Source organism: Camelus dromedarius, chromosome 19, assembly GCF_036321535.1.
Source record: "Camelus dromedarius isolate mCamDro1 chromosome 19, mCamDro1.pat, whole genome shotgun sequence".
Classification (NCBI taxonomy): domain Eukaryota; kingdom Metazoa; phylum Chordata; class Mammalia; order Artiodactyla; family Camelidae; genus Camelus; species Camelus dromedarius.
In genome coordinates this window covers 18374348-18400642 of record NC_087454.1, presented here as the reverse complement: position 1 = coordinate 18400642, position 26295 = coordinate 18374348, and the positions used below count along the sequence as shown (strand labels likewise).

The 26295-nt window shown below is 41.6% G+C and overlaps 2 protein-coding genes across 2 annotated transcripts; one reads left to right on the top strand and one right to left on the bottom strand.

The window, feature by feature from the left end:
- The first annotated feature begins 201 nt into the window (after positions 1-201).
- Positions 202-10796, top strand: ZKSCAN4 (zinc finger with KRAB and SCAN domains 4). The gene is made up of 5 exons (XM_010974698.3): positions 202-927; positions 2403-2550; positions 4078-4160; positions 5139-5259; positions 6239-10796. Exons 1-5 carry the CDS (start codon positions 505-507, stop codon positions 7102-7104), a joined length of 1641 nt encoding a protein of 546 aa, XP_010973000.2. The 5' UTR covers positions 202-504; the 3' UTR covers positions 7105-10796.
- A 1568-nt stretch (positions 10797-12364) lies between these two features.
- Positions 12365-20845, bottom strand: ZSCAN9 (zinc finger and SCAN domain containing 9). The gene is made up of 4 exons (XM_031435458.2): positions 20766-20845; positions 17826-18284; positions 17496-17643; positions 12365-13602 (listed from the first exon to the last, which is right to left on the bottom strand). Exons 2-4 carry the CDS (start codon positions 18240-18242, stop codon positions 12983-12985), a joined length of 1185 nt encoding a protein of 394 aa, XP_031291318.1. The 5' UTR covers positions 18243-18284; positions 20766-20845; the 3' UTR covers positions 12365-12982.
- Between the last annotated feature and the right edge of the window lie 5450 nt (positions 20846-26295).

The window sequence follows — 26295 nt, the reverse complement described above, 5'->3', positions numbered from 1 at the left end:
GGCCATAACAGCATCCTTACAGGATTGAAAGGTTTCGTCTTATTTCTAATGATACAGAGTCTGTCATCCTTTCTTTCTCCTTCCTCTAACTGCTTCCCTTGAGTGGAGGTAAGGATGTGGTTGCCAATGGGTTAACTTGGGGACAACCACCGAGAGGTGCTTCCTAGAGAGCCCAGGAAGCGGCTTCGATCCCCACTGAGGCTTCCTGTGCCCCAGCCTCAATTTTTCTCCAGCATCTGGAGGGTGTTCTCTCCTCACCGGGACATCCTTTGAGGATACTTATTGTGGGATTCAGGGAGGGGTGCAGTGAAGGACGCTGCAAAGGCACAGACTGCAGGGGGCAATCTGTGAAGTTGCGCCCCAGGGGTGCCCTGGGCCCCTGGACACGCGAAAGGGGACCACTTGCAGTTTTACAGACTAACAGTGACTTCCCACCTTTCAAGAATTTTCCAAAGAAATACAGCTCCCAGCTAGAGCGAGGCCCGAGTACTGCCTTGATCCAGGATGGCCAGGGAATCGAAGGAAAGTACAGCCTTGGATGCCCAGTCTGCAGAGGACCAGACGGGGATCCTGATGGTGAAGGTGGAGAAGGAGGAAGCCTCCGCCTTGGCTGCAGAGGCGGGAGCAGCCGGCAGCCCGGCTCCCGGCCCCGAGCACTTGCGCCAGCGCTTCCGAGGCTTCCGCTACCCGGAGGCTGAGGGGCCCCGCGAGGCGCTGAGCCGGCTCCGGGAGCTCTGCCGGCTGTGGCTGCGGCCTGAGATGCACAGCAAGGAGCAGATCCTGGAGCTGCTGGTGCTGGAGCAGTTCCTGACCATCCTGCCTGGGAACCTGCAGAGCTGGGTGCGGGAGCAGCATCCGGAGAGCGGGGAGGAGGTGGTGGTGCTCTTGGAATATTTGGAGAGGCAGTTGGATGAGCCGATGCAGCAGGTTAGAGAGAACAGGTTTAGGATCTGAAAGCTGATCTGTTTCTTTCTGAAATTTCAAGATCGGAGCCAGGGGCATTTCTTTAAGTTCCAGAAATTGTCAGTCTCTTTTTGTACTATAAACCTCTTTGGCAGTAAGTTGAAGTCCTTGGACTCCTTCTCAATAGTATTTTTAAATACAAAAGAACTCAACTATATTGAAATACGGTGAGCAAACCATTAAATGAATGATAAAGTTACATACGTGCTATTTAAAATTAATGCACTAAATAGTAAGATCTAGGGATAGGCCTAATAACTCTAGTATAATTTCAAAGTGATGATGAATGACTTTGACAGTTACCTGGTTGTAATGTGGCATGAAAACATCTGCAGTTTCTATTGGTGACAGATTCCTGTGTACTGCTAATAACACCTTGGTTTGTTGCTTCCATTCATAATTGAAGGAAATGCTAAATATTGCTTAGGGACTAGTGAAAATAAAGTTATTTTTCCTATTCACATTCATGGAATACTTGGGAGGGAGTTGGTGGGCCACAAGTTAGAAACTCGTTGGTTCATTTTTATCTGCATCTTCCTGCATGTTTTCTGAGACTGTGTTCTCTTTGCATTATCCTGTGTCCTTGTGTTCCTTTCAGTGTGTACTTAATCAGACCAAAGGCTTCTAACCAGTGACCAGGAGACCAAGGTTCTCAAGTTGGCATAATTGCCGCTAAGCCCTGTAACAGAGAAAAAACATTTCAAATCTCAGCTTCAGGCTCTTCATTCTTTATAGAAGATATGGGAAAATCACCTACACATGAGCCAGTGATTATGAAAGTGACTTGAAAATGAATTATTTACAAATGTCCGGAAGGAAACCTGCATTTAATGAGGACATACCATGTGCCAGGCCCTGTGTTAGGTGATTTCATATACTGTGATCTTATTTGTTGGTCCCCAAAACCCTGCAAGTTGGAAATTATTATCCTCATTTTTCAGATAAGAAAACGTATTACTAGGGGGGAAGGTATAGCTCAGTGGTAGGGTGCATGCTTAGCATGCACAAGGTCATGGGTTCAATCCCCAGTACCTCCATTAAATTTAAAATAAATAAATAACCCCCCCAATTTTTTTTAAATTTATATAAAAAGAAAACATTTGTGTTCTCTGAGAACTTAGAATCAATTCCCAAAGAGTTTTCATAAAAGCACAAATGTATATACTAAGGGAGCACAGAGTAATGCTTACGTGAGCTCCCATCCTAGTCTTGCTGCATATTAGCTGGGTGACCTCGGGCAATTGCTTAAATTCTGTGCCTCAGTTTCCCCATTTCAAAATTACAGATAATAATAGTACCAAACTCATAAGGTGGTTGTTATCTGCATTAAAGTGAATTTATATTCATAAAGCTCTTAGAAATAGTGCCTGGGAAATAGAAAGTGCTAGCACATAGAAAGCATGATGTGTTTGATGAATAAATAAGTGAATGATTTCTAGGTCCCAGGTGGTGATCAGGGGCAAAAACTACTCTGTTGCAAGATGGCAGTGTTGACGTCGGCTCAGAGATCACGAAATGCCCAGTTCCAGCCGATGAAGACACTGCTCAAGCAGGAATCTCTGCTATCCCAGTCCTTACCAGACAGAGGTGAGTTATCTTCTGGGCAGTATGAATTCTGCAGACTTCATCCAATTTCATTTAAGGATCACTTGAAAGACAGATCTGCTGATTGGTGTTTTACATGCCCATCACAGGTCTATTCTTTGAGACTGGGACTAACAGGGAAATTTCAAATAGTGGAAAGCTTTCCTAACCAAATCTGGAGATAGTAAATAAGATTTCATTAAAATTGGTGTTTGGAAAGAATTGATTTTTTTTTTAATCAATACAGTGATCTCCTTTCATTTAACATACATTTCTGAAGACCCCCCCCCCATGTGGTAGCCAGTGTCATGGGTACCAGGGATAGCACTGTCAGTAGGAGAGGATTCTTTCTCCAGCAGAGCTTACATTCTAGTAAGGAAGACAGCAAAGAAATTAATAATACAATTTCAGATATTGGGAAGTGCTATGAAGAATATAAGACAGGATATGTAAAGCCAGCCAGAATATTCCAGAGATTGTAGGACTTTGGAAAATTAGAGAGACCCATGGTCTGTAACTAGAATAGGGTGAAAATCACTCAACAGGAAACTACTGTATGTTCCCCAGTGTTCCCCATGTGCTGTGAACATTTAGGCAGATTTCCAAGACACACAACACTGGGACATGCCAGCCAACATGAAATCTCTATTTCTCAACAGAGGTGCTACTCTAACCTAACTTATTTTCTGCCCCCTTCAGAATTCTTTTATAGAAAACCCTGAAGTTCCCCTTTACTTCTCTCAACTCCGAACAAATTCTATGTAAGCAGACTCCCATTTCCTCCTTTCTGGGCCTTATCTGATTCCTCTTAGTCTTTTAGGACTAAAGCAGAGGGAATTGCCAAGATGGCGGAGTAGAAGGACGCGCTGCTCACCTTCTCCCACAAATACAACAAAAAATACATCTACATATGGAATAATTCGCACAAATACGTGCTGAACTTTGGCAGAATATCTTTTACATTGGAAATACAAGGACAATCCTCACAAAAACGGATAAACAACAAATTTATACTGTATAGCACTATATTCAATATCTTGTAACAACATATAGTGAAGAAGAATATGAAAATGAATCTATGTATGTACATGTGTGACTGAAATATTATGCTGTAACCAGAAACTGACACATTGTAAACTGACTATACTTAACTAAAAAAACAAAAACAAACTAAAACTAAAACAGAAAGCTCCCTGAGAGATACTAAAGAGATTTTAACAACAAAAATCCTCTTATCCCCTTTCTCAGAAGGATTCAAAAGACTCTTCAGATGGAATGCCTTGTTTTGCTTTTATGTTGCTTCTATTTCCTACCAAGGATCCTGCCCATGGGTCTTGTGCATCCGTAGAGTGTACCACATCTTCTTAGGCCCTAGGATTTGAGCTGGCAGGGATCAGGAATTTTGGAAAGGTGCCCACTCTGTTATGAACTTCTTTATGGGAATTTATGCAGTTTTTGAACTTAGAGTTCACGGGGCAGGGAGGCTGAATGCCACAGTGGATCTCAGCCAGAGCTTTCTTTCCTTCTTAGTTCTCCAGGTTCCAGGACTTGCCCTGGGAGGGCGCTGCAGAGAAGAGGCCGTGAGAGCTGCCAGGCTCGCCCTGGAGTCCCAGGTGAGCTGGAGTCCCTCTCCCTCGCCCCTCATTCAGCACCTTTTACTACTGATGGGCTTCCCATTAGAACCCTGTCTCGCCATTCCCCCTCCATCCTCATCCTACGTCCATGTGGAGTTGGAGTTTTCTCATCTACTCCAAAGTCATTTATCATCGTCTGTCTTTATCTTGGTGTCCACTGAAGAGGATTTTCCTGTTTCACTCCTAGCTTCGGGGCTGGCTCTGCTTCCCCGCTCTTCCTACCCCATCTCTTTGGTCAGCTCCTTCATCAATGAGATGTTCTTCAACAAAGGAAATTTGGCAAATACAAACTAAGCATTTTATTGTGATGGTGATTTCGTTTTGTTTTTTTTAAGTATCATAAACTCTGCTGCTAGTGAGGGGTATAAAAACATGCCCTTTGCCCTCCATGAACTTCAACTTGAAGGAACAGATAAAGCATGTCCTTTAAGTTAGTTATTAGGTTTAATATTACAATCTGACCAATATTTACTTAACTTGGATTTTAATTTCTTACCCAGTCTTTCATGTCCTGCTTGAAGATCTGTTTCTGAGACTCTGTAGGATCTGTTTTCCCTGGTTTTTCTCACAGCAGACCTAGATTTCATTGTATTCTTTACATCATTAATATAAATGAGTCCCCATCCCCACTTTGTCAAAGCACACCACACATATTTTGAAAAGTTTGGATATGTTCCACTCCTTTCACTGCACTGGCCCTTGTTCTTCAGACTTTTTCACTTTCTGGACAGTTTAGATGTTTATGTGAAAGTACTTATCATAATGTGTATAATATTTCTTTCCTTTAATGGTCACTTTTTGACACTATTATTAGAGCTAGGGTTAAGAAGGCATAAGTGTATCTATCTGCTCTTTTGTAAAGAACCCCTGTCAAAGGGATGTTCCTTCATTGCATATACCCAGCTTTGGAAGTGGTTTTGGGCAAGAGGAATTAGGTGGGATTACCTGTCATTTCAGGGGCCTCTGAAAATGGAAGAGGTGGCCCCGACTCTCACTCCTGGATGGACACAGCTGGATTCGTCTCAGGTGAACTACAGAGATGAAAGGCAGGAGAACTGGGGCCGCCTGATCTCCCTGGGTAAGACTGATGGGCACGGATTTCTCATGAGGTTTCTTGGCTTCCTTTGTGTATTAGAACCTATGAGGCTGTTAGAAGCTGTTTGAATTATGTTTGGAATTAGAACCACCATTTCTGAATCCCAGCTACTAACCAGCTATGTGACTAGTTTATTAAGCCTTCTGAGCCTTGCTTTTCCATCTGTGCTGCCAGTGTTCTGGTCAGTTTAAGTGGAATGAAGGAGGTATCACCGGCTCATAGTAGAGGCTCAGTAAAACCCGATTCCTGCCCCTCCCCTTCCCGGGGCTAGCCCTGACAGAGGAGGAGAGCCGAGGGGTCTCTTCTGGAAATGGGCCGTGGGACCAGAGAGCGCAAGAGCTAGAAGTGACCTGAGACTGAGTGTGGAGCGTGGCCTTAGAGACGAGCTGCAGAGGTACACAGATGCCTGACCTGTCTGAGTCCACAGAGCTCACTGGCGGCACGGTGGGGGCTCTGACTCAGATCTCCCAGCACTGACACCAGTTTTATTTATGGGCACAGCCAGGGATGATTGCACCTTCCATTGGTCACTGACTAATTTCGGAGTTCCTACTTTCCCTGTTTCTCACAGAACATTTCAGAAATCCTTCCACGTGCCTTGTCTACTGTCGCCTTCTGTAGAGCCCTGTTAATATCTAATCCTAAGCATATGGCCCTGCCTTACTGGCCTTAGAGCTCAGAGCCTCTGCACATGTCCCCAGTCCTCAGTCCTTGCCACCTTCCCTCAAGTCCCTCCGATCCCAGTTTGTACCCTCCTCCTAATGGCTCCATTCTCCCTCTAAAGTCTCCCTCCTCCTCAGGACCCCTGTGGTCCCCGTTTATTCTTATCTGTATTGTAATACTTAAATCCTCATCCTTGGCATGTATAGACCTCTGTATGTGTTGTGTCCCTGGGACTTATCACAAAGCTGTCCTCTGTGGCAGGGCGTAATTGACAGTTGCTGGCCACTTGTTGTTTCAGGTGGTGAAATGCAGACGAAGGTCAGGGACCTGCCTGCGGATGAGGAACATCCAGAGCAGGAGCATGGGCAGACACCCTGCCACCTGGGGGAAGCCATCGGCCAGATTCCTGCACGTGCGGAAGCTGGTGAACAGGAGGGCAGGTTACAAAGAAAGCAGAAAAGTGCCACAGGGAATCGGCGGCACTACTGTCACGAATGTGGAAAGAGTTTTGCTCAGAGTTCGGGCCTGACGAAGCACAGAAGAATCCACACCGGGGAGAAACCTTATGAGTGTGAAGACTGCGGCAAGACCTTTATCGGGAGCTCTGCCCTCGTCATTCATCAGAGAGTCCACACGGGTGAGAAGCCCTACGAGTGTGAAGAATGTGGCAAGGTCTTCAGTCACAGTTCGAACCTCATCAAACACCAGAGAACTCACACTGGGGAGAAGCCCTACGAGTGTGATGACTGCGGGAAAACCTTCAGCCAGAGCTGCAGCCTCCTTGAACATCACAAAATCCACACCGGGGAGAAGCCATACCAGTGCAACACATGTGGCAAAGCCTTTCGGCGGAATTCACATCTCCTGAGACATCAGAGGATCCACAACGATAAAAGTGTTCAGAATCCTGACCACGGAGAGACCTGGGAGAGTCAGGGTAGGATGGAGAGCTCATGGGAGAATGCTGAGGCTCCTTCCGTGTCTTATAAGTGTAATGAGTGTGAGAGAATTTTCACAAGGAATAGAAGCCTTATTGAGCATCAGAAAATCCACACTGGTGAGAAGCCCTATCAGTGTGACGCATGTGGAAAAGGCTTCACCCGAACTTCATACCTTGTTCAACATCAGAGAAGCCACGTGGGGAAGAAAATTCTATCACCGTGACACACGTATTAGGTGCCAGACTTGGTGCTCGTTCTGCGTTGAACTGAATCCACCCTGGAGCCCCTGCTGAATGGAAAATTATGGGCTGGGCTTTATCTACCACTGCACATCGTCAGGTGCTTGTTGGAAAATATACAGTTTGGCTGAGATGAATTATCTTCTACATTCCAGAAAAAACAAAAAAACTTGTTTGATAGGAGGCTATGGGAGACTTGTCTGGAAGAGGTAGGACCTGAAATGGTTCTCACCTTTTGGACTTAAATGGGCTTCCAGACTAGAGAATCACCCTCGGCCAGCACTTGATGACCTCCCCTGGGTGGAGGGCTCTGATCTGGGGGACTGCTGCTGTGACTATTCCTATTGCCTGTGATGACTCCCTCACCAGTTGTTCGGATCGATGATGTCTTATACCCTACATTGTGCCTTGCATATAGGTGCTCTAAACATTTATTAAATATACCAGTAAAATGACCTTCATAGCTCTGAAAAATTAATGTTGCCTGCATTCCTGAGGATTTTCTAAGGCCATTTTGTTTGTGTCTAAGTCTCTGAGGTTCTAGATTCTGGGTCAATCTAGTATATTTATTGCCAAGTACATAAGATTGTCAGAGTTGGGGTGGAAGAATCCATATTTCTTCACCAGCATAGTAGTTAGAGTAAGAATGCCTTAAATAGTTTCTTTATCATTAAGACATTGTGAGACTGCTCCATCCATACAACTCCATTCTGCAGTCAACATTAACTACATTAGTTCAAGTTAACGTGCTGCTGTTTAGGGGGAAACCTTTCACATTCAGGTAAATAAAAATCAATTTATCAAGTCAGATGAAAATGATTATGCATCTTGATAGAAATTCTAGGATGCTCAACAGATGTTTCTCACTCTTCAGTTATCTTGGGCCTAAGCAAGTGCCAAGACACCACCCACCTTCCTCTCTCCCAACTCAGAGCCAACTGTGCATCGAGGATTATGCCAGCCAAGCTTAAATTTCCTCCAGGTCAGAGGAGTCACACTAAATATTTACAACAAGTAGCATTCATGTTTTCAAAACTTCCCTGTGGCTGGGGACAGCAAGATTGGGTCAGAGGCAGCCAATGACGCTACAGACTCAAATACGGGCGATAGAAGAAAAGAGAGCCTTTCAGAAGCACCTTGGGAATCCTGGGGATCTGATCAGACTGATTCCACAACATTCAAAGAATCAACATGTGAAGGCAAGACTCTCAAAAGAATTTCAAGATAGCTCCTGTTTTCACCCTGATCACCTTCTAAGTTCTTCAAAAACAGACCTCCTTCCTCTGTGCCTGAGTTCATATCTCCAGCTTCTGGCTTTACTGGGCGGTGTCAAGAATGTATTCTGCTTCTGATGAAGTCAGTGACCACATTGGGTTCACTCACCAGCATGGTGTCTCTTCTGTTCTCAAGTACCCTCTGGATTCCTGCTCTGATGTACCCCAGGCTGACTAGGGACTTTGCAAACCATAGGGCTCTCCCTTTATCACTTCCCTGCAATCTTTCCTTGCCTTCCTTAGCCCCTCATTGCAGTCTAATCTGAGACTTTAGCTTCCCAAAAATCCTGTAGACATTCCCCACTGAATGTTTTCTAGCCTTTTAAAATTTCCTTTTAAGTTAACCGTATTTTTGTTAGCTCCACAAAGCTAGCTATTTCCTTTTCTCTCCTATCTTTATTTTTCCTAAATATTTGCTAATAGCTCTGATCTTAAACACTGTTCATTTTTCTTTGGTATTTAATTGTTTCTTCTGTCATATGAAGAGATATATATGAAAGCCTTTTACAAACCAGAGAGCATTATACACTTAATAACTATAACTTAGTGAGATTAACAAAGGACCACCATGCCCCCTTTCAATCTTTTTGCTCTTCCCGAACCTAAAAGACTTCTCCATTGAGGAGAGAAAAATTATAGAGAAATACTTCTGAGTGCCTGCTTGGCCTGACAGTGAAAGGAACAAAGCAGATACACACACACACATACACACACTTGGGCTTAGGCTTCTAGCGTAATAACATTGATAAGATCTGCACATGAACATAAGTGAGTGGTAAACTTAATGCTGTGGAAGTTCAGTGGAGGGGACTGACTTCTGTGGAGTCGAGCTGTGTGCTGTCCTTATTACGTGGACAGGGTGACATGTTAGCTGAAAAGACTAAAGGAGTTTGTCAAATTTAGAGAATGGGGCAACCCTGAAGAGGTAGGTATATGGTAGGGGCCTTCAGCACCAGAGCAAGGAGCTAAAATTTTATTCAGTAACACTAGGGAGCCAGTGACATTTTATGATGATTTTATGATTAAAAAAAAAATTAGGAAACTATCTGGCAGTACTGTGTAGTTTCAGGTAAAATAAGTTACTTTGTTACTAGGCTTTTAGACACCCTGATTTTGTATAAAACAAAGGTATGTTTATAAGTAAGTGAATTATAAAATGGGTTTAAATCTAGTCTATTTAAAAGGATGGCCAAAAAAACTTTTAGATGAAATTAGGCCCAGTAAAATCTGCTGCTTAGTTGACATATAAGCAGTACATAAAGTGGAATAAAATGCTACTTTTCATGCACTGAAAAGTTATTCTTAGGAATTTTAACATCTATTAGTTAGCCATTGTATTTCATTTCTCCAACTAAAGTAATGCAGAAATTCTCCATTTTATTTTTCCTCCCTTTTCGTGAATAGCTGGTTATAGCATATTTTTTTCTACTTAGGTAGAATGAATAGTTATCATGAAAAGAGTTTTTGATGACAAGCCCTCCTAGATGTGTTCTTAATTTTGGTAAAGATGTGTATAATCCTTCAACCTATTTCTCTGCCTTTTCCTTTAGTAAAAAAAAAAAAAAGAAAAAAGTTGGCATGTCAACTTACCTCCCAGCGTTGTGAGGATCTGCTCATCCAAATGAAAAGTGCTGGGTAAATAATCTGCAAATGTTAATATTGATAGAGAAATGGAGATTAAACACTTCTTTAGCCAAAACCTCTATATATTGGAATGACAATTGTTTAATATAAAGCCTTTCTGAAAAAAGTGTCCTGACACAAGTGTATCACAGTGTTGATCTCTTAACGGTGTCCCCAAATAGCTCAAATATCCAGTTACCAAAATATCTCAAATATCCATCTCAATTATTCATAATGAGAACTTTAACCACTCATTAAAATTATCTACTTTTCTCTAACCACCCTTTTTAGTCTATCTTTTGATTTTCCTCATGGTAGTTAAAATTGGGTCTGATGGATTCAGATGAGGAAACTCTCTTCCAGTCATCTTTGTAGATATTGTGTCTATCTGGCATGTTTCAGATGGAGTTGCTACCACAGGAATATTTGGGCATGACTACTTTCCTGTGAACTTTTTTGTTGACATACCACTTTTTTGTAGAAACATAATTTTATGTCTGCACCTACTCACATTTCTCACTTCGTTGATGTCATAGCAATGCCTCTCAATTTACCACATCAACCTAAGACCTTGGAATTTGAACACAGGAAGAGTTCTGGTCTACTCTTCCAATTCATGGCTGAACACCATGATCTATTCCTGCCTGTTCTATGTATTTTGTCTATTAGGAAATTGGGTTGTCATTCCAAATCCTATGCACACCTTCCCAAATCCCCATTGTTATTCCAATTTCTAAGGTACTTCAAGATTTTCAAAGGTCTAGGGAAAAAAATCTGAACGGTGCTAATGTAACTTATTTGTATAAAAGTAATAAACTATGTAGTTATTCCTTTTGTCTGAGTGAATTCTTAAACAGATAACACGTTGCATAATTTCTAAGCTGTCAGAAAATAACTATAGTTTCCAGTATTAACTAAAGTGTTAAAACTTTTAACCATTTTCTCCCCTCGGCTCTCCCACCAGTTCTATCCATCGGTATTGGGGGCCTAGGAGGTGAAATCTACAGCTCCCAGACGTGCTGGAGCAGCGGGTATGGAAGGGCTGGCGTGGGGCTGAGACAGGGGAGATAAATGTCTGGCTCACCAGAGTATCCATCCGCACCCAGCAGAGTTTCTGTGAAATGAGTGAGTCTTGAAACTGATTAATCCAACTTGTTCTTTTGTGAAATAAAATTCATTATTTTATGGCAAGAAACATTTAAACATCAAAAATGTTCTCTGCCCTCTGACCTCCTCTCTCCCCTCTCCTATGCATTGTGTATCTGCAGTGTGCATGGACCAAACCTCCCCAAACGGCAGAAATGCCTGCTCAGCCATAAAAAGCAACATTCTTCTAACACCAACAAGAAACCTAAAGATAACATTCCTCAGGGAGGTGGTGGTAAAGCTCCTGCTTAGCATGCACAAGGTCCTGGGTTCAATTCCCAGTACCTCCATTAAAAAAGATAAATAAGTAAATAGATCTAATTACCTCCCCCCCACCCAGCAACAACAATAAAAGATAACATGAATTTCTTAATCTTATAACGGGCCACCATGACCCATGACCCACTACTCACTGGACTGTATAAACAGTCAGTAATATGTCATTTAATGTATAGCCCTCTGTCTCAAAAAACTTATGTAACTGTACTTCGACCTCAAATGGGTAGAACAGTTCTCAGAGCTCTCTGAGAGGCTGTTCTGGGTTATAATCCTCAGTTTGGCTCGAATAAAAATTTCCATTTCTTTCTTAGGTCAGCTGATTAAGGCTCAACCCTCAAGTCTGTTTTATCCCAAGAAGAGGGTATCCCTTTCCCCCATGAGGAAACTTCCTTGGGGAAGAGCGTCCTCTGGGGGCAGAACATTCAAGACTGTATCACTCTTCTTTGAGCTGCTGCTAACACATTTTCTCACTCATTTTTAAAACTCTAGGAAAATTTCCCTAACAATCTATACAGGAAGGGAAAATTTTCTCCACACCTAAGCAACAGAAGGGAAAGATTCAGATTTAAGATGGTAGTTTTTAAAGCATTTTATCTGGATGGTGATCCAATTCTCTGATGTCTTGTACTTGGGATACAGATGACTTTTTGTAACACTGAAGACGTGACGGGAAAGCACTAAGGGAACTTCAGGTGGCTAAGCTTAAATGAGGAAATCTGAGAATCCTAGTGTGATGTCTGACATTGTAAACAGATTGGGATTTGATGTCAAAAGCCAAGAGTTCAACTAAAAAGACCTGATATAAAGTGTTAACGTTAGGGGAAGCTCGGTGAAGGACATAAAAGAAATCTATCTACCTTTGCAACTTTTTTGAGTCTAAAATTATTTCAGAATTTAAAGTTTACTAAAAATAAAAGTCCAGGGTTTCAGCTTTGGCTCTGAGGCTTGGATTTTCTGAATCTACAATTCCTCTTCTGTAAAATGGGATCATGATAATGCTCATTTCCCTGCGCAGTTGTTGCGACGAGCAACTGGGGTTAAGTCAATGGAAGCACTCTGCGAACAGCGAAGGCCCCAGCCAATGCTGGTCGCTATTCCAGGGGAGCATCACGTAGGTGCCAGAGGGAAGCAGTAGGCAGAAAAACTCTTTACCAGGCAGGGACTGGGCACAGGGAACACCAACGACCCATTTATTATCAGACATCCACAGAGCTCTATGTGATCGTTAGGAATTAAACACAGCTACAGATCTTTTAGGCATATTGGCTGTAGCAGCGCCGTTAGTTACATTACCAGGAAAGTGTAGCAGCCATCTCAAAGAGAAAAAATAAGAGGGGTGGGGGTGGCCAGAATCAGGAAGGGGTGAAGGAACCAAAAGGGAAAGAAAGCAGCAGCTTCAAAAAGTCAAACCTTCCTATTTGGATGTCCCTGGACCAAAACACACTCAGCAGACTTAGGAAGAAGGGCAGTCTGCAGTCTTGACCTTGACCTACCCCACACGACCTGGCCAGTGATGAGGAAAACCTGCAGGCAGCGAGGACTAGACCAGCGCCGTCACCACGTGGATCTTCTGATGGCGGATGAGGTTGCAGTGGCGATTGAAGCTTTTCCCGCATCCGCTGCAGCGGTGAGGTCGCTCCCCAGTGTGGCTCCTCTGATGCTCCGTGAGAAAGGAACGCCGGCTGTAGCTCTTGCCACACTGGCTGCACTGGTAGGGCTTTTCTCCCTTGTGGATTCTCTGATGCTGGATAAGACCCGCACTCTGGCTGAAGGCCTTCCCACACTCCTGACAGTGGTACTGTTTCTGTATATTGTGGATTCCTCGGTGATTGAAGAGACCTGAACTCCGACTGAAGGTTTTCCCGCACTCGTTGCATTCATAGGGTCTTTCTCCGGTGTGAACTCTTTGATGTCGAAGGAGACCTGAGCTCTGGGCAAAGCTCTTCCCACATGCATCACATTTGTGTGATCTGTCTCCTCCTCCCGGGGTTCCCCAGTGCCTCTTGAGCCCACCCTTTAGTTTACCAACTTCCCCAGGTAGGGGATACTGGTGTGATACCTCCCGGCTCTGTCCGTAGGATAGTGTCCCCTGTGGTTCTGCTCTCTTAGGACAGTCTTCTCTCAGCCCCAACTCTCTGTCCTCAGTCGCGGTCATTCCAGCTGGAACAGAAAAGACCAGGTAAACATGACTTGTTCCCTGAGCCTCCAGGAGGGCACTATGTGCACAGAAATGCGAGGCGCTTCCATCCTGACGTCATCACAGAGAAGAGGAAGCGGAAGGGCCATCTCCTTATTTATATGCTTATTAACTGTCTCCCCTTTGCTACAATTTCATCTCCATGGGAACAAGATCTTTCTGGTTTGCTCCCTAAGAATTGTGCCTGGCACACAGTAGTTGCTCAGTAAATACTTGTTGAATGAACAGAAGAGAAAGGACTGAAATCAATGCTACTATTATGGCCTCAAGTGACCTGCACTGAGGCAAAGGCGACCGCAGTGGACTGGTTCATGTTGGATAGTGTCCAATCAACCAAATAGACCTTCTCTGCTTGGAGGAGTTGAAGGTGAGAACGGAGACAGGCAGACACAAACTGTCTTAACACTAAAAACTGAATCCTTATGATGTCTTGGGTTCCCAGGGTGTGAGTTCCATCTTGCAACCCAGAAAAGTTCAAGGAAAGCCACCCCTGACTCCCTTTTTGTTTAAAACCAAAACAGCTGGTTCTTCCCCCTACATCTAACTGCACTGTCACTCACACAGCTGGATAGGTATCTCTTAGGACTCCTCTGTGCTTAGACCATGGTTCTCCTCCTCCTGTTAGCTGGGAGATGATAACAGGTTTGCCAAACAGAAATGTGTCTGCAAAGAGGAAATGGGCCACAAGTGAGATCAGTACTGCCTTTCTGCCCAAACTTCATATTTGTATCTGAAATGGACAAGGGAACTGAGTAGAATATAAAAATGACATTTCCCACCTTTTAATAATTATCATTTATATAGCCTTCTATGACTTACAAACACTTCCACAAAACTAACTCACCACAAAACCCCTTGATGTTATTGTCCCACTTCTTTAAAGAACTAGGAAAAAAAATAAAAAGGAAGATAGACATAGTTGGAGACAGACTCTATATTTAGAAAAACAAGTCTGGAAAATACACAGCAATTTGACGAGAGGGGTTACTCCTGGGGAGCTGGATTTGGAGTACTTTCACTTTTTACTATGAAACTTATGCATTTGGATTTTTAAAATCAGTATGAATTTTACAAGAAACTCAAACTCAGTGATATAAAGTACCTTTAAATATTGCCTAGCTAAAAACTTGAAGAGCTGGAACTTGGATTTGGTCCTTGTAATCGTAAACACTTCCTATGTTGCTTTACCAAATGGGCTTTTCCTGAATGTATAACACACACACCTGCATTGTCAGTCCTATAGGGAAAACTCTGATCTGTAGATGCCCCCCAGGAGTCACTGCAGATGCTTAATGAATATCTGTTAAATGAATGAATGACAGGATGGATGAATGGATGGACCTACTCAGATATGCCCTGGAAGAAGGTTCTCAACAGGGTTCTAGATTCAATTTAGAAAGTAGAAGAAAGGAGAAAATGGCTAGAAAATGCAAAGTCCAAGTTTATGGGGAGAGGAAGAAAGTAATAAGGAACTGACTGGAAAGATGCTCATAAAAGGGGAAAATGAAACCAGAAGTAATTTTAATAAGATGATGTCATGGGAGTCAGAGGAAGGTCTGCAGTACGCACAGAATTTACTCAACAAATATAATTTTAATTTAAATCAAGAGATGTGTTCCAAAATCCATGATAACTGTATGACTGCTGGCGTAAATGAAATAAATAGAAGCAGGAGGCAGAGTGGTAAGAGAAGGTGTGGCTCTGATATATGTGGGGGTCACGTCCAAATGAGAACAGCAGAACTCTGCTGCAGACTGACCATCAGGTTAACAAAAAGTCAGTAGGAGGCTCTGATATTATGTGTGGGAAATCAGACAGAAGTTAGAGCCAACTGCCACAGGGAGAGCTAGAATGGGAAGACAGCTGACTCAGCCCCAAGTGCCCAGTACTACACCCACTGGACCTAGTACTGACACCACTAACAAGATTACATACAAGGAAATGGCGAGGTCTGACTCCATTGGATTCTCTCATCCAGTCTGCCACCCACTAACCCTGTCTCATAGCTTTCTATTGCAAATGTAAACCCAAATCAGCAAGGGTGGCACTGGTCATTTCTGATAAGAACTGTGGGAGCACAAACTTGGGTTAACAAACTTTGACATTGTAACGATTGCTTTTACCAAATCATAGTCTCACCTTTATGTATTCTCACCTTTATGTAAGCATGTAAGAAATGTATAATCAAAACCAATGCTTTCTATATCTGTAATTATACTGCTACTTCAAAGCAAAATGTCCAAAACACAAAAGACTGAACTCTTAATACCAGTCGCCACCTTATCTATGGAATTTAGCTTAGTTGCCTTGAAGCTGCTTTGCTAGCAGGAAACTGCTACAAACTGTCTCCTTGCTGTAAAAAGCAGAGACATGCTTGGCTCACTTTGCTTAGCTCAAGGTCATAGGTTCAGGGCTGCTTATGCTTATGGAAAACCATAACTCGTCCCTTGCCCCAACCGGCAGGACATGCTTTGCTTTTCAGGCATAGGTGGATAGTGTAGGCTGTTCTTGCTCACAGAAAACTGTGACTTAGCCTTTAGCTGGGGACAGCTGGGCTGTTTCGCATGCTTAGATGATTTCTGCTCATAGTATGGAGACTCTGAGGTGGTCTGGGTTTTCATTATCAATTATTCGGAACACTGTAACCTTGCTCATGATTGTTTGAGGTTTAAAATAACTATTTGTACTATCAATATTGTAACCTTCTCTCTAAGTATAAATTAAGATTATAATGTTTCTGTTTTTCATGAACTGTAAGTGCTGACATGCATCCCTGAATGTATACCATGCCCTTTATTCCTATGACGTATTTCACTTTGATTCTTTGTTTGACTATTCTCAATAAATACAAGAGCTTTGGAGGAGCCTGGGGAATCAGTCTCCGGCTCCCTCTCAGTCTCTTGACCTGATAAAGTCTTGAGTAATTCCGTTCTTTGGCAGTGGGACTTTTGCTGGACAAACCCCACGATGAACGGAACCCACAAAGAACAGTTACCATACAGTAAGCAGAATGCCTGCCAAGTGCTTTTCATAAACTGTCTGTATTCAATGCTCACAACCTTCTGAGGTATATATTTGTTATAGACTGAACTTTGTCATCCCCACGCCAAATTCACATGCTGAAGCCCTAACTGTACATGGAGATAGGATCTTTAGGGAGGTAATTAAGGTAATTAAAGGTAGGGTCCTAATCCAATAGGACTGACGTCCTTCTAAAAAGAGGAAGAGATACCAGAGCATGCACACCCTCTCTCTCTGTCACCCTCTCTCCACAGGCAGCTGCAGGGAGGAATTGCCATGTGAGTACACAGCAAGAAGGCAGCTGGCTACAATCCAGGAAGAGAGGTCTCACCGGAAACCAACTCTGATGGCACCTTGATCTTGAATTTCTAGCCTCCAGAACTATGAGAAAGTAAATGTCTGTTGTTTAAGCCACCCAGTCTGTTATGGTAGCCTGAGCAGACTAAGACAATACTATCATGAACCCCATTTTGCAGATGAGGAAACCTTGATCAAGTGGTTACATAAGTGGCCCCAGTACAATCGCTTCCAGGAGGTGAAGCCATGATTTGAACCTGGCTGTCAAACCTTGAAACTCAGTCTCTAAGGCTGCTCTGAAAGTCTCCCTAATGTACCATGAACCAGGAGAGCAGGGAGCTTCCAGCACGGTACTCAGGGGAAGCCCATGTGCAGGCAGAGGGGGCAAAGATGAGCACACTAGCCACTCAAAGCACTAAGCGTTGCTGCTTTCTGGCAAAGTGTCTTCTGACCCCCTAGTTTCCCGGCTCTGATTTTTTGTTTGTTTGTGCTTAACCGGGTAGGGCATGTTAAACATCAGATGAATTGTGTCCCTCACCTGTCTCTCCAACAGGGTGGGGCTCTTGAGCAGGGTCACGTGTGAGGTGGGTCTCCTTAGGCTGGGACTGAAGGCCTAGTGACATCTGCTCTCCTAGGGACACTGTCTCTTCAGGGAGGACGTCTTGTTCATGTCTGTAGGCTAACATCTAGAAACAATGAGACAAGGTTTGACTTCTGAAGAAATGCACTGTCTAAAGAAACACTTCCCAGACAGAAGCAGAAAGCAGGGTCTTATCTATTCACCCAAATCAAGGGGATACAAAGAAGAGGACACAAAGGTCCTTGGTGACCCACATACACTATTTCTCTGGCGAATCTCCCATCCTACCTCATGTTGTGGTTCATCCAGCTCTCTCTCCAGATCCTCCAGCAAAATCACTGCCTCCTCCCCACTCTCTGGACAGTGTTCCCTCACCCAGCCCTGCAGCTCCTCAGGCAGTATGGTCAGGAACTGCTCCAGCACCAGCAGCTCCAGGATCTGCTCCTTTGTGCTCACGTGTGGCCTCAACCACTGGCAGCAAAGTTCCCGGAGTTGGGTAAGAGCTGCCCTTGGTCCAGGGGTCTCCTGGTAAGAGACTTGCCGAAAGCGCCTTCGGAAGATTTCCCTTGCCAGTGGGTTATTGCGTTTCACTCTGGATCCCTGCATTTGGACGTGACTTTCTGCCTCTGCTTTCACTGACAGTTCTTCCCAAACCTCAGGAGTGTGAACATCGGGGGGTAAAACCTCCTTGGAGTCTGTACTCATCTTGATCTTGAACAGCTTTAAAGGCACCCTTCAGCTGGAGCTCTGTTTTAGAAACAAACAGCTTTGTGGAGAGGCTGTGGAGAAAAGGGAACCCTCCTACACTGCTGGTGGGGATGCAGTTTGGTGCAGCCATTGTGGAAAACAGTACGGAGATTCCTCAAAAGACTAGGAATAGACTTACTATATGACCCAGTAATCCCACTCCTGGGCATATATCCAGAAGGAACCCTACTTCAAAAAGACACCTGCACCCCAATGTTCATAGCAGCACTATTTACAATAGCCAAGACATGGAAACAACCTAAATCTCTGTCGACAGATGACTGGATAAAGAAGTTGTGGTATATTTATACAATGGAATACCATTCAGCCATAAAAAATGAAAACATAATGCCATTTGCAGCAACATGGATGTCCCTGGAGAATGTCATTCTAAGTGAAATAAGCCAGAGAGAGAAAGAAAAATACCATATGATATCGCTCATATGTGGAATCTAAAAAAAAAAAAAAAAAAAAAAACGAAGAAGAAGATGATGACAAATGAACTTAGATATAAAACAGAAACAGACTCATAGACATAGAATACAAACTGTGGTTGCCAAGGGGGAGGGGGGTGGGAAGGGACAGACTGGGAGTTTGAAATTTGTAGATACTCACAGGTATATATAGAATAGATAAACAAGTTTATACTGTATAGCACAGGGAAATATGTACAAGATCTTGTGGTAGCTCATGGTGAAAAGGAGTGTGACAATGAATATATGTATGTTCATGTATGACTGAAAAATTGTGCTCTACACTGGAAATTGACACATTGTAAACTGACTATAACTCAATAAAATAAAATTTAAATGAATGAATGAATGAATGAATGAATGAAACAGCTTTGGAAGTTCCCTTCTAAGCAGTAAAAATCATTGCTTATGTAGAAAAATGGCAATAGTTAATGATAGAAACTGATTATATAAGCAATTGTTATAGGCCTAAAGCTCTTCATGGAAAGTATGACCAAAGGATGAGAATAATGGAAAATACAGGATCATAATGTACAAAAAGCACAGACTTTCAAGTTATGCAGACCTAGGTTTTATTTTGGTTCTAACTCTTATTAATTGTGTGACCTTGTGCCAGTTTATCTTCTTTCAATCTCAGTTTTTTTCATATGAAAAAGAAATAGCAGTAATACCTTACAGGGTTCATGGAGGAATTAGGGACCACACAGATCACTCAGAATGGTTAAAAGGTTCAGACTTGTATAAAGCCAAATTAGAGAATGAATAAATGGAAATGTTGTTCTTTTTAACTAAACGAATGACCTTTTATTGAACACTTTACTTGACTTTTTGAAATTTATGTTCAAAACAACCATCTAAGGTTGATTTCATTTTCAACAAATGTACAGAAAGGAAAACTTAGGTAGCCTGCAAGTCCTGTCAGCTTTCCACGCTGCTCCACTGCTTCCTAAGAGTTATAATCAACACTGCACAAAGGTCTACAACATGCTGGTGGATCCAAGAGGGTCTTAATCCTCACAATTGACCTCTGAGGCTTGATTACAATCACTATTTCACTAGATAAGCAATGGGAGCCAGGGGAAGTTAAGTATGTTGCTTAAGGTCAAATTCTTTGTGAAGAAAGTCTCAAGAATCCACAGAAGCCCAGGGGCGAAGTCTTCTGTTCGTACCCAGGCAGTGCCTGAGACCCAGGAGGCCTGTCTCCAAAATGTCACGAAGTGCAATAAACAAACAAACAAACAAACTTAAAACAAACAAACAAAGGGGGAGAGTATGGCTCAGTGACAGTGTGCGCTTAGCATGCAGGAGGTCCTAGGTTCAATCCCGACTACCTCCATTGATAAAGTAAATAAATAAATAAACCTAACTACCTACCCCACTAAAAAAAAAAAAAAAAAAAAAGGTCAGTAAGTACAGCCCAGCAGCTGAATTCCAATTTGACAGGCTCTGCGGCAGACCTCTAGGGAATGGGAATCCCGGGATTAGGGGTGGGAGGGGAAGGTCAGGGAGCCCTACTGTGTATCCTTAATCTCTAGGCTCCCCAGGGATTTGTATGCACTCCTAGGTTTGAGAATCAATGAACTAAGGGAGAGGGAAACTGTCACATCCTGCACTTGAAAACCAGTCCATTCAACGCCCCTTCATCTGCTTTTTGAACCGGTGAGCATGTACACATACATACTGGCTCTCCATGAGGAAGGCTGCAGAAAACCTTTTATAAATGTGTCCTTAACTTCCTTGTCCCCGAGTATATTCCCCCAGACTCCAGGCGTTTCCTGCCCCGAGTCCCAGCCCTGCTGTAGTTATTCACCGTGGTGACCTTTTGGCTTCGCAGCCCACCCCCCAGCCCTCCCCCACGCATCCCACAGCCCGGGGTGACCCGTCCGCACTAGGACCACAGGCACGACCACCGCCCCCTCCCTCGGCACCGCCCTCTCGGGGCTGATATTCACTTTCCACACCCCCTTCTCAGCCACACCCACCCATCCCGGTTCCCGGGTTAACTCACGAGACCCGGAAAAGGCGAGGAGGAAAGGGAGCTCCCTCCCCGGCGCTGGAAGGAGCGCGCCCCGGGAACAATGGCTCAGCGGGAAGGATGCCAGCGCGTCCGCGGGCCCACCGCACAGGCACTTCCGGGCCGGTCTAGGATGCCGGCTCTCGTTTCCTACCTCCTGCGCGTGCCTCACCTTGGAGCCAGCCCCCAGTTTCCTGGGCATCCAGTCTGGTGTCAACGGTGAATCGCATAACCAGAGTTTCCTGCGTGTGTGGACCCCAGACAGGTTCTAAATTGAAAACACTGATGAAACATAAGACCATTAATTATTGGAAATGCTTATTTTAAAAACATTTAAAAATTAATACATGTTCTATGGTTTAAAAAAAAAAAACTCAGACAATACCAAAATTAATTTCAAAAAATGAAATCCCACCCTCTCCCTCCTTAGTTCCACCTCTCTGAGATAACCGTTGTCACTGTGAGCTTGGAATTTGTGTGTATAATTCTGGTTTCTCTCTCTCTGTCTCTCTCTCTCACACACATAAACACAGATAGATTAGATAGATTATTTTACATTTACCTTTTTCTCCATCACTTATGTTTAACATTTTCACATCTCGTATCTCAGACATCTTTATCCATCATGCTCATTTAGTGGCTGCATAACAGTACAAGCATCTGCCTAGCAAATTATTTGTCCAGGCACTTACATGTTGATCAATGTCTTTCCTTCTTTCCTTCCTTCTTCTTTCTTTCATTCTTTCTTCTTCTCCTTCTTCTTCTCCTCCTTCTCCTTCTTCTTATCCTCCTCCTCCTTTTTTTTTTTTTTTTTTTTTTTTTGCTACAGGAGTTGTCTAGATTTTTAATAATAATACAAAATTAGTCCAAAACCAATTAAATCAGCTTTATTGGTACAAAAGAGCATAATTATAAGTACTGTTAGTCATTCATCAATTTTATTATGCTACCCAGAGTGGTGGTATTTCATAGATTAAACTATGTTTTGTTTTGTTTTGTTTTAACAGAACCTCACTATTTATTTTGTCACAGCAGTAAGAAAGCTTGCATGTTAATGGAAGTTCCATGATGTGTTTTAACTCCAAAACTGTAGCTCTGTAAATTTCTTTAGTTGTTTCCCTCAGCCTAGCCATCTGAGGGCATGAAATAAACTTGGGCTTCATCCCATTCTTCAGCTCCATTAAGAGCACCAACAGAAAATCTGCCCAAAATCTTGCTTACTTTCTCCAACATACCTCACTTGCAAAGACCTCAGTACAAACTTTCCTAAAAACTGTATAATGGGAATAAGTGCTCAACTTCTCTTTGACTTGAATAGACTATTTAAATATGTTATTCTCTTCCATTTTGGATGCCCATCTGTGACAAATAAATAGAGGTTTTATATTCGTATGAAACTCTCAGATATCTCACTGACAGTTGATTAGGCTCTCTACCTGGTTTATGTGTGTCTGTTAAGTAGGTCAACTAAAGGACTCAGGTGGGTTCTAACCTAGGGTCAAGGGGACAGCACATTGGACTTCCCTGTAGTTAAACAGCTCTGAGAAAGACTGGCTCCCACTTGCCTGTGTTTGGAGAAAGATTCCCCTATAGCAGTACTTTGATGAGTGCCTGGGACAGAAGGGATTTTTTTTAAACTTAGATTTGGGAATGGCTACCGAGAATATGTAAAACGCCACTCAGCTCAGAGACAAAAAGAAATGCTGACTGCATGGCTAGCTGAAAAGATTGAGGGTCACCTGAATCTGGAAACAGGTGCATTGGGATACTGGCTGTACTATATGTTATAAGCTCAAAAAGAAGAAGGAGGTGGAGGAGGTTAAGATGGAGGAGGGGGAGGAGGAGGAAGAGAAGAAGAAGAAGAAAAAGATTTGGAGAATTGGTAACAAAGAGATTGAGGGAACTAGCTGGTATGTGGATAGGTTCAGTGTAAATTTATTTGTGTCCCATAAAAATCTTCACTAACCCACCATGTAAGAGGTTTCAGTAAGCAAGTGGGCAAGCTGATCTACCCTATGGATCAGCAACTTTCTTTTTCCAGCAGTCTCAGCGTTTGCTCAAGAAGCTTTTGAACGTGGTGATCATGAATACCATGATGCAGGATATGCATAAGCTCAAAAGAAAAAAATCTCTTTCACTAAAACTAATCCAGACACCACCACTGTTGAGGGTTCAATTTGCAAGAGCTGCAATTAATCCTTAACCCTATATATGGTGTAATATCCCAGTGGGAACAGTCAGTCACCTGGTGGCAAGCTGATTACATTAGACTCTCTCTGACGGAGAGAACAAAATTTTACTTCAAGGCAATAGACATTTGTGTTGGATCTGGATTGCCTTTTCACGCCTGCCATGCTTCTGTCAGTACTGACTTGATGAAAGCCCTACACACACCAGCCCCAACTTAGTTGGGCACTGAAATGAAATGTTTTTTTCTTCTAATCTCTACTTTTAATCTGGTATTTGTGAATCCTTCTTTCCTGTCCTTTAATGATACCTTGACAAATCGTGTAGCTTTGTGGTCAATTTCATGTATTAAATATTTCATCCAGTTTACTTTTAATTTAAAATTGTACTATCTAGTGAATGAGTTATACAGCCACAGATTCAAAATACAAAAAGTACAAAAGAGAATACATTGAAAAATCTCCCTTCGATTTTTCTCTTCTATTGAGCTTGATAATGGTGTTGCAATTCCATAGGAAAATGTCCTTGTTTTTTAGAGATGGGAACTGAAGTGTTCAAGGGTGGTATGTCATGATGTCTACAATCTACTGTAAAATACTTCAGCAGAGGAAGAGAAAGAGTGAGAGAGAGAGAGACAGCACAAATATGGCAAAATGAATGATTATAAATGTAGGTGAGTACATGGTGTTTGTTATATATTACACAGAAACCTCTGGGAGTAACTGTGTTTCAAAATTCAGATTTTTTTTAAGACTATAAAAAAAAAAATCCCAGTTCAGTTCACTTCAAGATTTGCCTCAAATGGGTTTTAATGCCAAATTTATGGGGAAAAAGAGTTTTCAGAAGTTCATGGATTTTAGAACTGTGGATAAAGGATCCTGGATATGTACTAGTCTCTCTCTCTCTCTTTCTCTTTCTCTCTCATTCTCTCTTGTCTATTTAAGTGTTTTCAAATTTAAAACATTCTTAATAAAGATTTCCATCCTACTCCTATACTCAGTCACCTAATTTCATTCCAACAGCCAAAGCTTTTGATTTCTTCTGTAGGTTTTCAGAGATATTTTGTACACATAGAAGCAAATATTTATTTAAAAAATTTCTCCATGATTTTACACAAATAGTAGAACATTATGTACACAGCTCCCTATTTTGCTTATTTAATTTAACAATAAATCTTGGAAGTTTTTCCCCATAGCCATAGACATAGATCTGCCTCTTTACTTTGACAGCTGTATAATATTCCATTATGTAGATTTATTTAGCCAGTCCTCTACTGATGAGCCACTATGCTATTTCCAACTATTTTCTATTTTTGAACAATACTGAGCTAAATAGTTTCATACACATGTTATCTTACACATGTGTGAGTATATCTCTAGGGTAAATTCCTAGAAGTGGAATCTCTGAGTCAAAGAATATATGCATTTATAATATTATAAACATTACAAATTGCCCTCAAAAGTAGTTGTGAAAATTTACAGCTCTCTAAAAATATCTGAAAGTGATTCCACCCCCAATCTTCATCAAACTTTTTGATCTTTGCCAACATGATAGGTAAAAATGATATACTATTGTAGTATTAATTAGCATTTCTTTAAATATGAAAAAGATTGAATATTATATATATTATATATAATATTCATGTACATTTCCTTACTGTGAATTTTTTGTTCATACCCTTTCCCCTTTTTCCTTTTGTGGTGGCCTTTCTATTGGCTCGCATGATCATTGTATATTAGGGAAATTAGCATCTTGTGATAATTTGGATTTTTTCCACTCTGGTGGTCTTAGTTACACAGAAACTTTAAATTTTAAAGTAGTTAAATTTACTAATCCTTTACATTTTCTGTGATTCCAAGAAAGGTCTCCCTTGTGCCAAGACTATAAAAGAAAATTCTCATGTGGTTTCTTCGAGGATTTTTATGATTTTATTATTTTTCCTATTTAAATTTTGGAACCACCTGGAAATTATCCAGTTGTAAGATGTGAGGTGTGGATTACACTCTATTTTTTTCAGATGTCTATCCAGATGTCCCAGTACTGTCTATTGAATGATCTATCTTTTCTTCATTGACTTGAAATGCCAGTTTTACCAAATGCTTAAATATTTGTGCCCACTTCTGGATTTTCTATCCTGTTCATACTATAACATTTTACTTATTATAGCTTGTAATAGGCTTTAAAATCCAGAAGGCTTATGTCTTTCTTGTTATTCTTTTCTGAACTTTCCTGGCTACTAGTGCTTGGTTACTTGTCACATAAACTTTAGAAGCTATTTATCTAGTTTGAACAAAATTGTATGTTAATTTTTATTGGAATTATATTAAACACCCAGACCAACATGTAAAGAAAACTGATAGGCCTTTCTCTCCATATCTTGGGTCGGTCAGCAATAGTTAAAGTTTTCTTATTATTGATCTTGTAATTTCCTCTTAAATTTATTTCTCAATTATTTTATATCTTTTGTTGCTGTTGTAAATGGGGGTCTTCCACTATGTGAGTGAGTGTGAAGACAATTGATTTCTCTTGTTTATTTTTATAAATGTATTTAATTTTATAAACAAATCCTTGGGTACTTTCATTTACCTAATTAGATGATAATTTTAATTCTTTCTTTCAAATTTATTTCTCTTGTTAAATGCATTGTCTAATTCCTCCAGACAATATAAAATAATAGTAGTAAAAATGGACATTTTTCTAAAATGTTGCTAACTTCAAAGAGAAGGCAGATAATGTTTTCTCTGAAAAGCAAGATAATATAACTTAGATATGTTTATCATGTTAGGTAAGGAACCATCTCTTCTTTTGTTAAAAAAATTTAATACATCAAAATGGATGTTACTGTAATAAAATGCCTTTTCCACATCTATTTAAATGCATGTATGCTGTTTGTTTCTACTTAGACATGTTAATATGCTGAATTATGTTTAAAGATTTTAAAATTTCAAATATTTTTTATGCTCGTTTCTATTTTGCTGTAGTGAATTATTTAGTCCTTTAATGTGCTGCTGCATTCTGTTTGCTCCTATTTTATTTAGGATTCAGCATAAATGAGAATAAAATATGTGGTTTTCTTATTGGTAATCAATTCTGGGTTTCACGATCAAATATTCGGATCGCCGCTCCACCCCAAGATAGAATATTCCCTTATTTTTCTATGTTCTGAAACAGTTTTAAATGCTTTGGAGTTATCTGTTCTTTAAATTTACCTGTAAAATTGTCTGATTTTGGGCAGGGGGAGCGGTAGTTTGTTGACAGCTTTATGTCTTTGATTGCAACTAGCCTGTTCGGATCTTCTATTTCTTCTAAGGTTGCTTTAGTATATTATATTTTCTAA

Bases quoted from the DNA above. Each gene is read 5' to 3' on its own strand.
- ZKSCAN4 (XM_010974698.3), top strand. From the start codon at position 505: ATGGCCAGGGAATCGAAGGAAAGTACAGCCTTGGATGCCCAGTCTGCA. The intron at 2,551-4,077 runs GTGAGTTATCTT...TTTCCTTCTTAG, and splicing joins CCAGTCCTTACCAGACAGAG to TTCTCCAGGTTCCAGGACTT. The intron at 5,260-6,238 runs GTAAGACTGATG...TTGTTGTTTCAG, and splicing joins GGGCCGCCTGATCTCCCTGG to GTGGTGAAATGCAGACGAAG.
- ZSCAN9 (XM_031435458.2), bottom strand. From the start codon at position 18,242: ATGAGTACAGACTCCAAGGAGGTTTTACCCCCCGATGTTCACACTCCT. The intron at 17,644-17,825 runs GTAGGATGGGAG...CATTGTTTCTAG, and splicing joins TGGATGAACCACAACATGAG to ATGTTAGCCTACAGACATGA. The intron at 13,603-17,495 runs GTGAGGGACACA...TTTCTGTTCCAG, and splicing joins CCACCCTGTTGGAGAGACAG to CTGGAATGACCGCGACTGAG.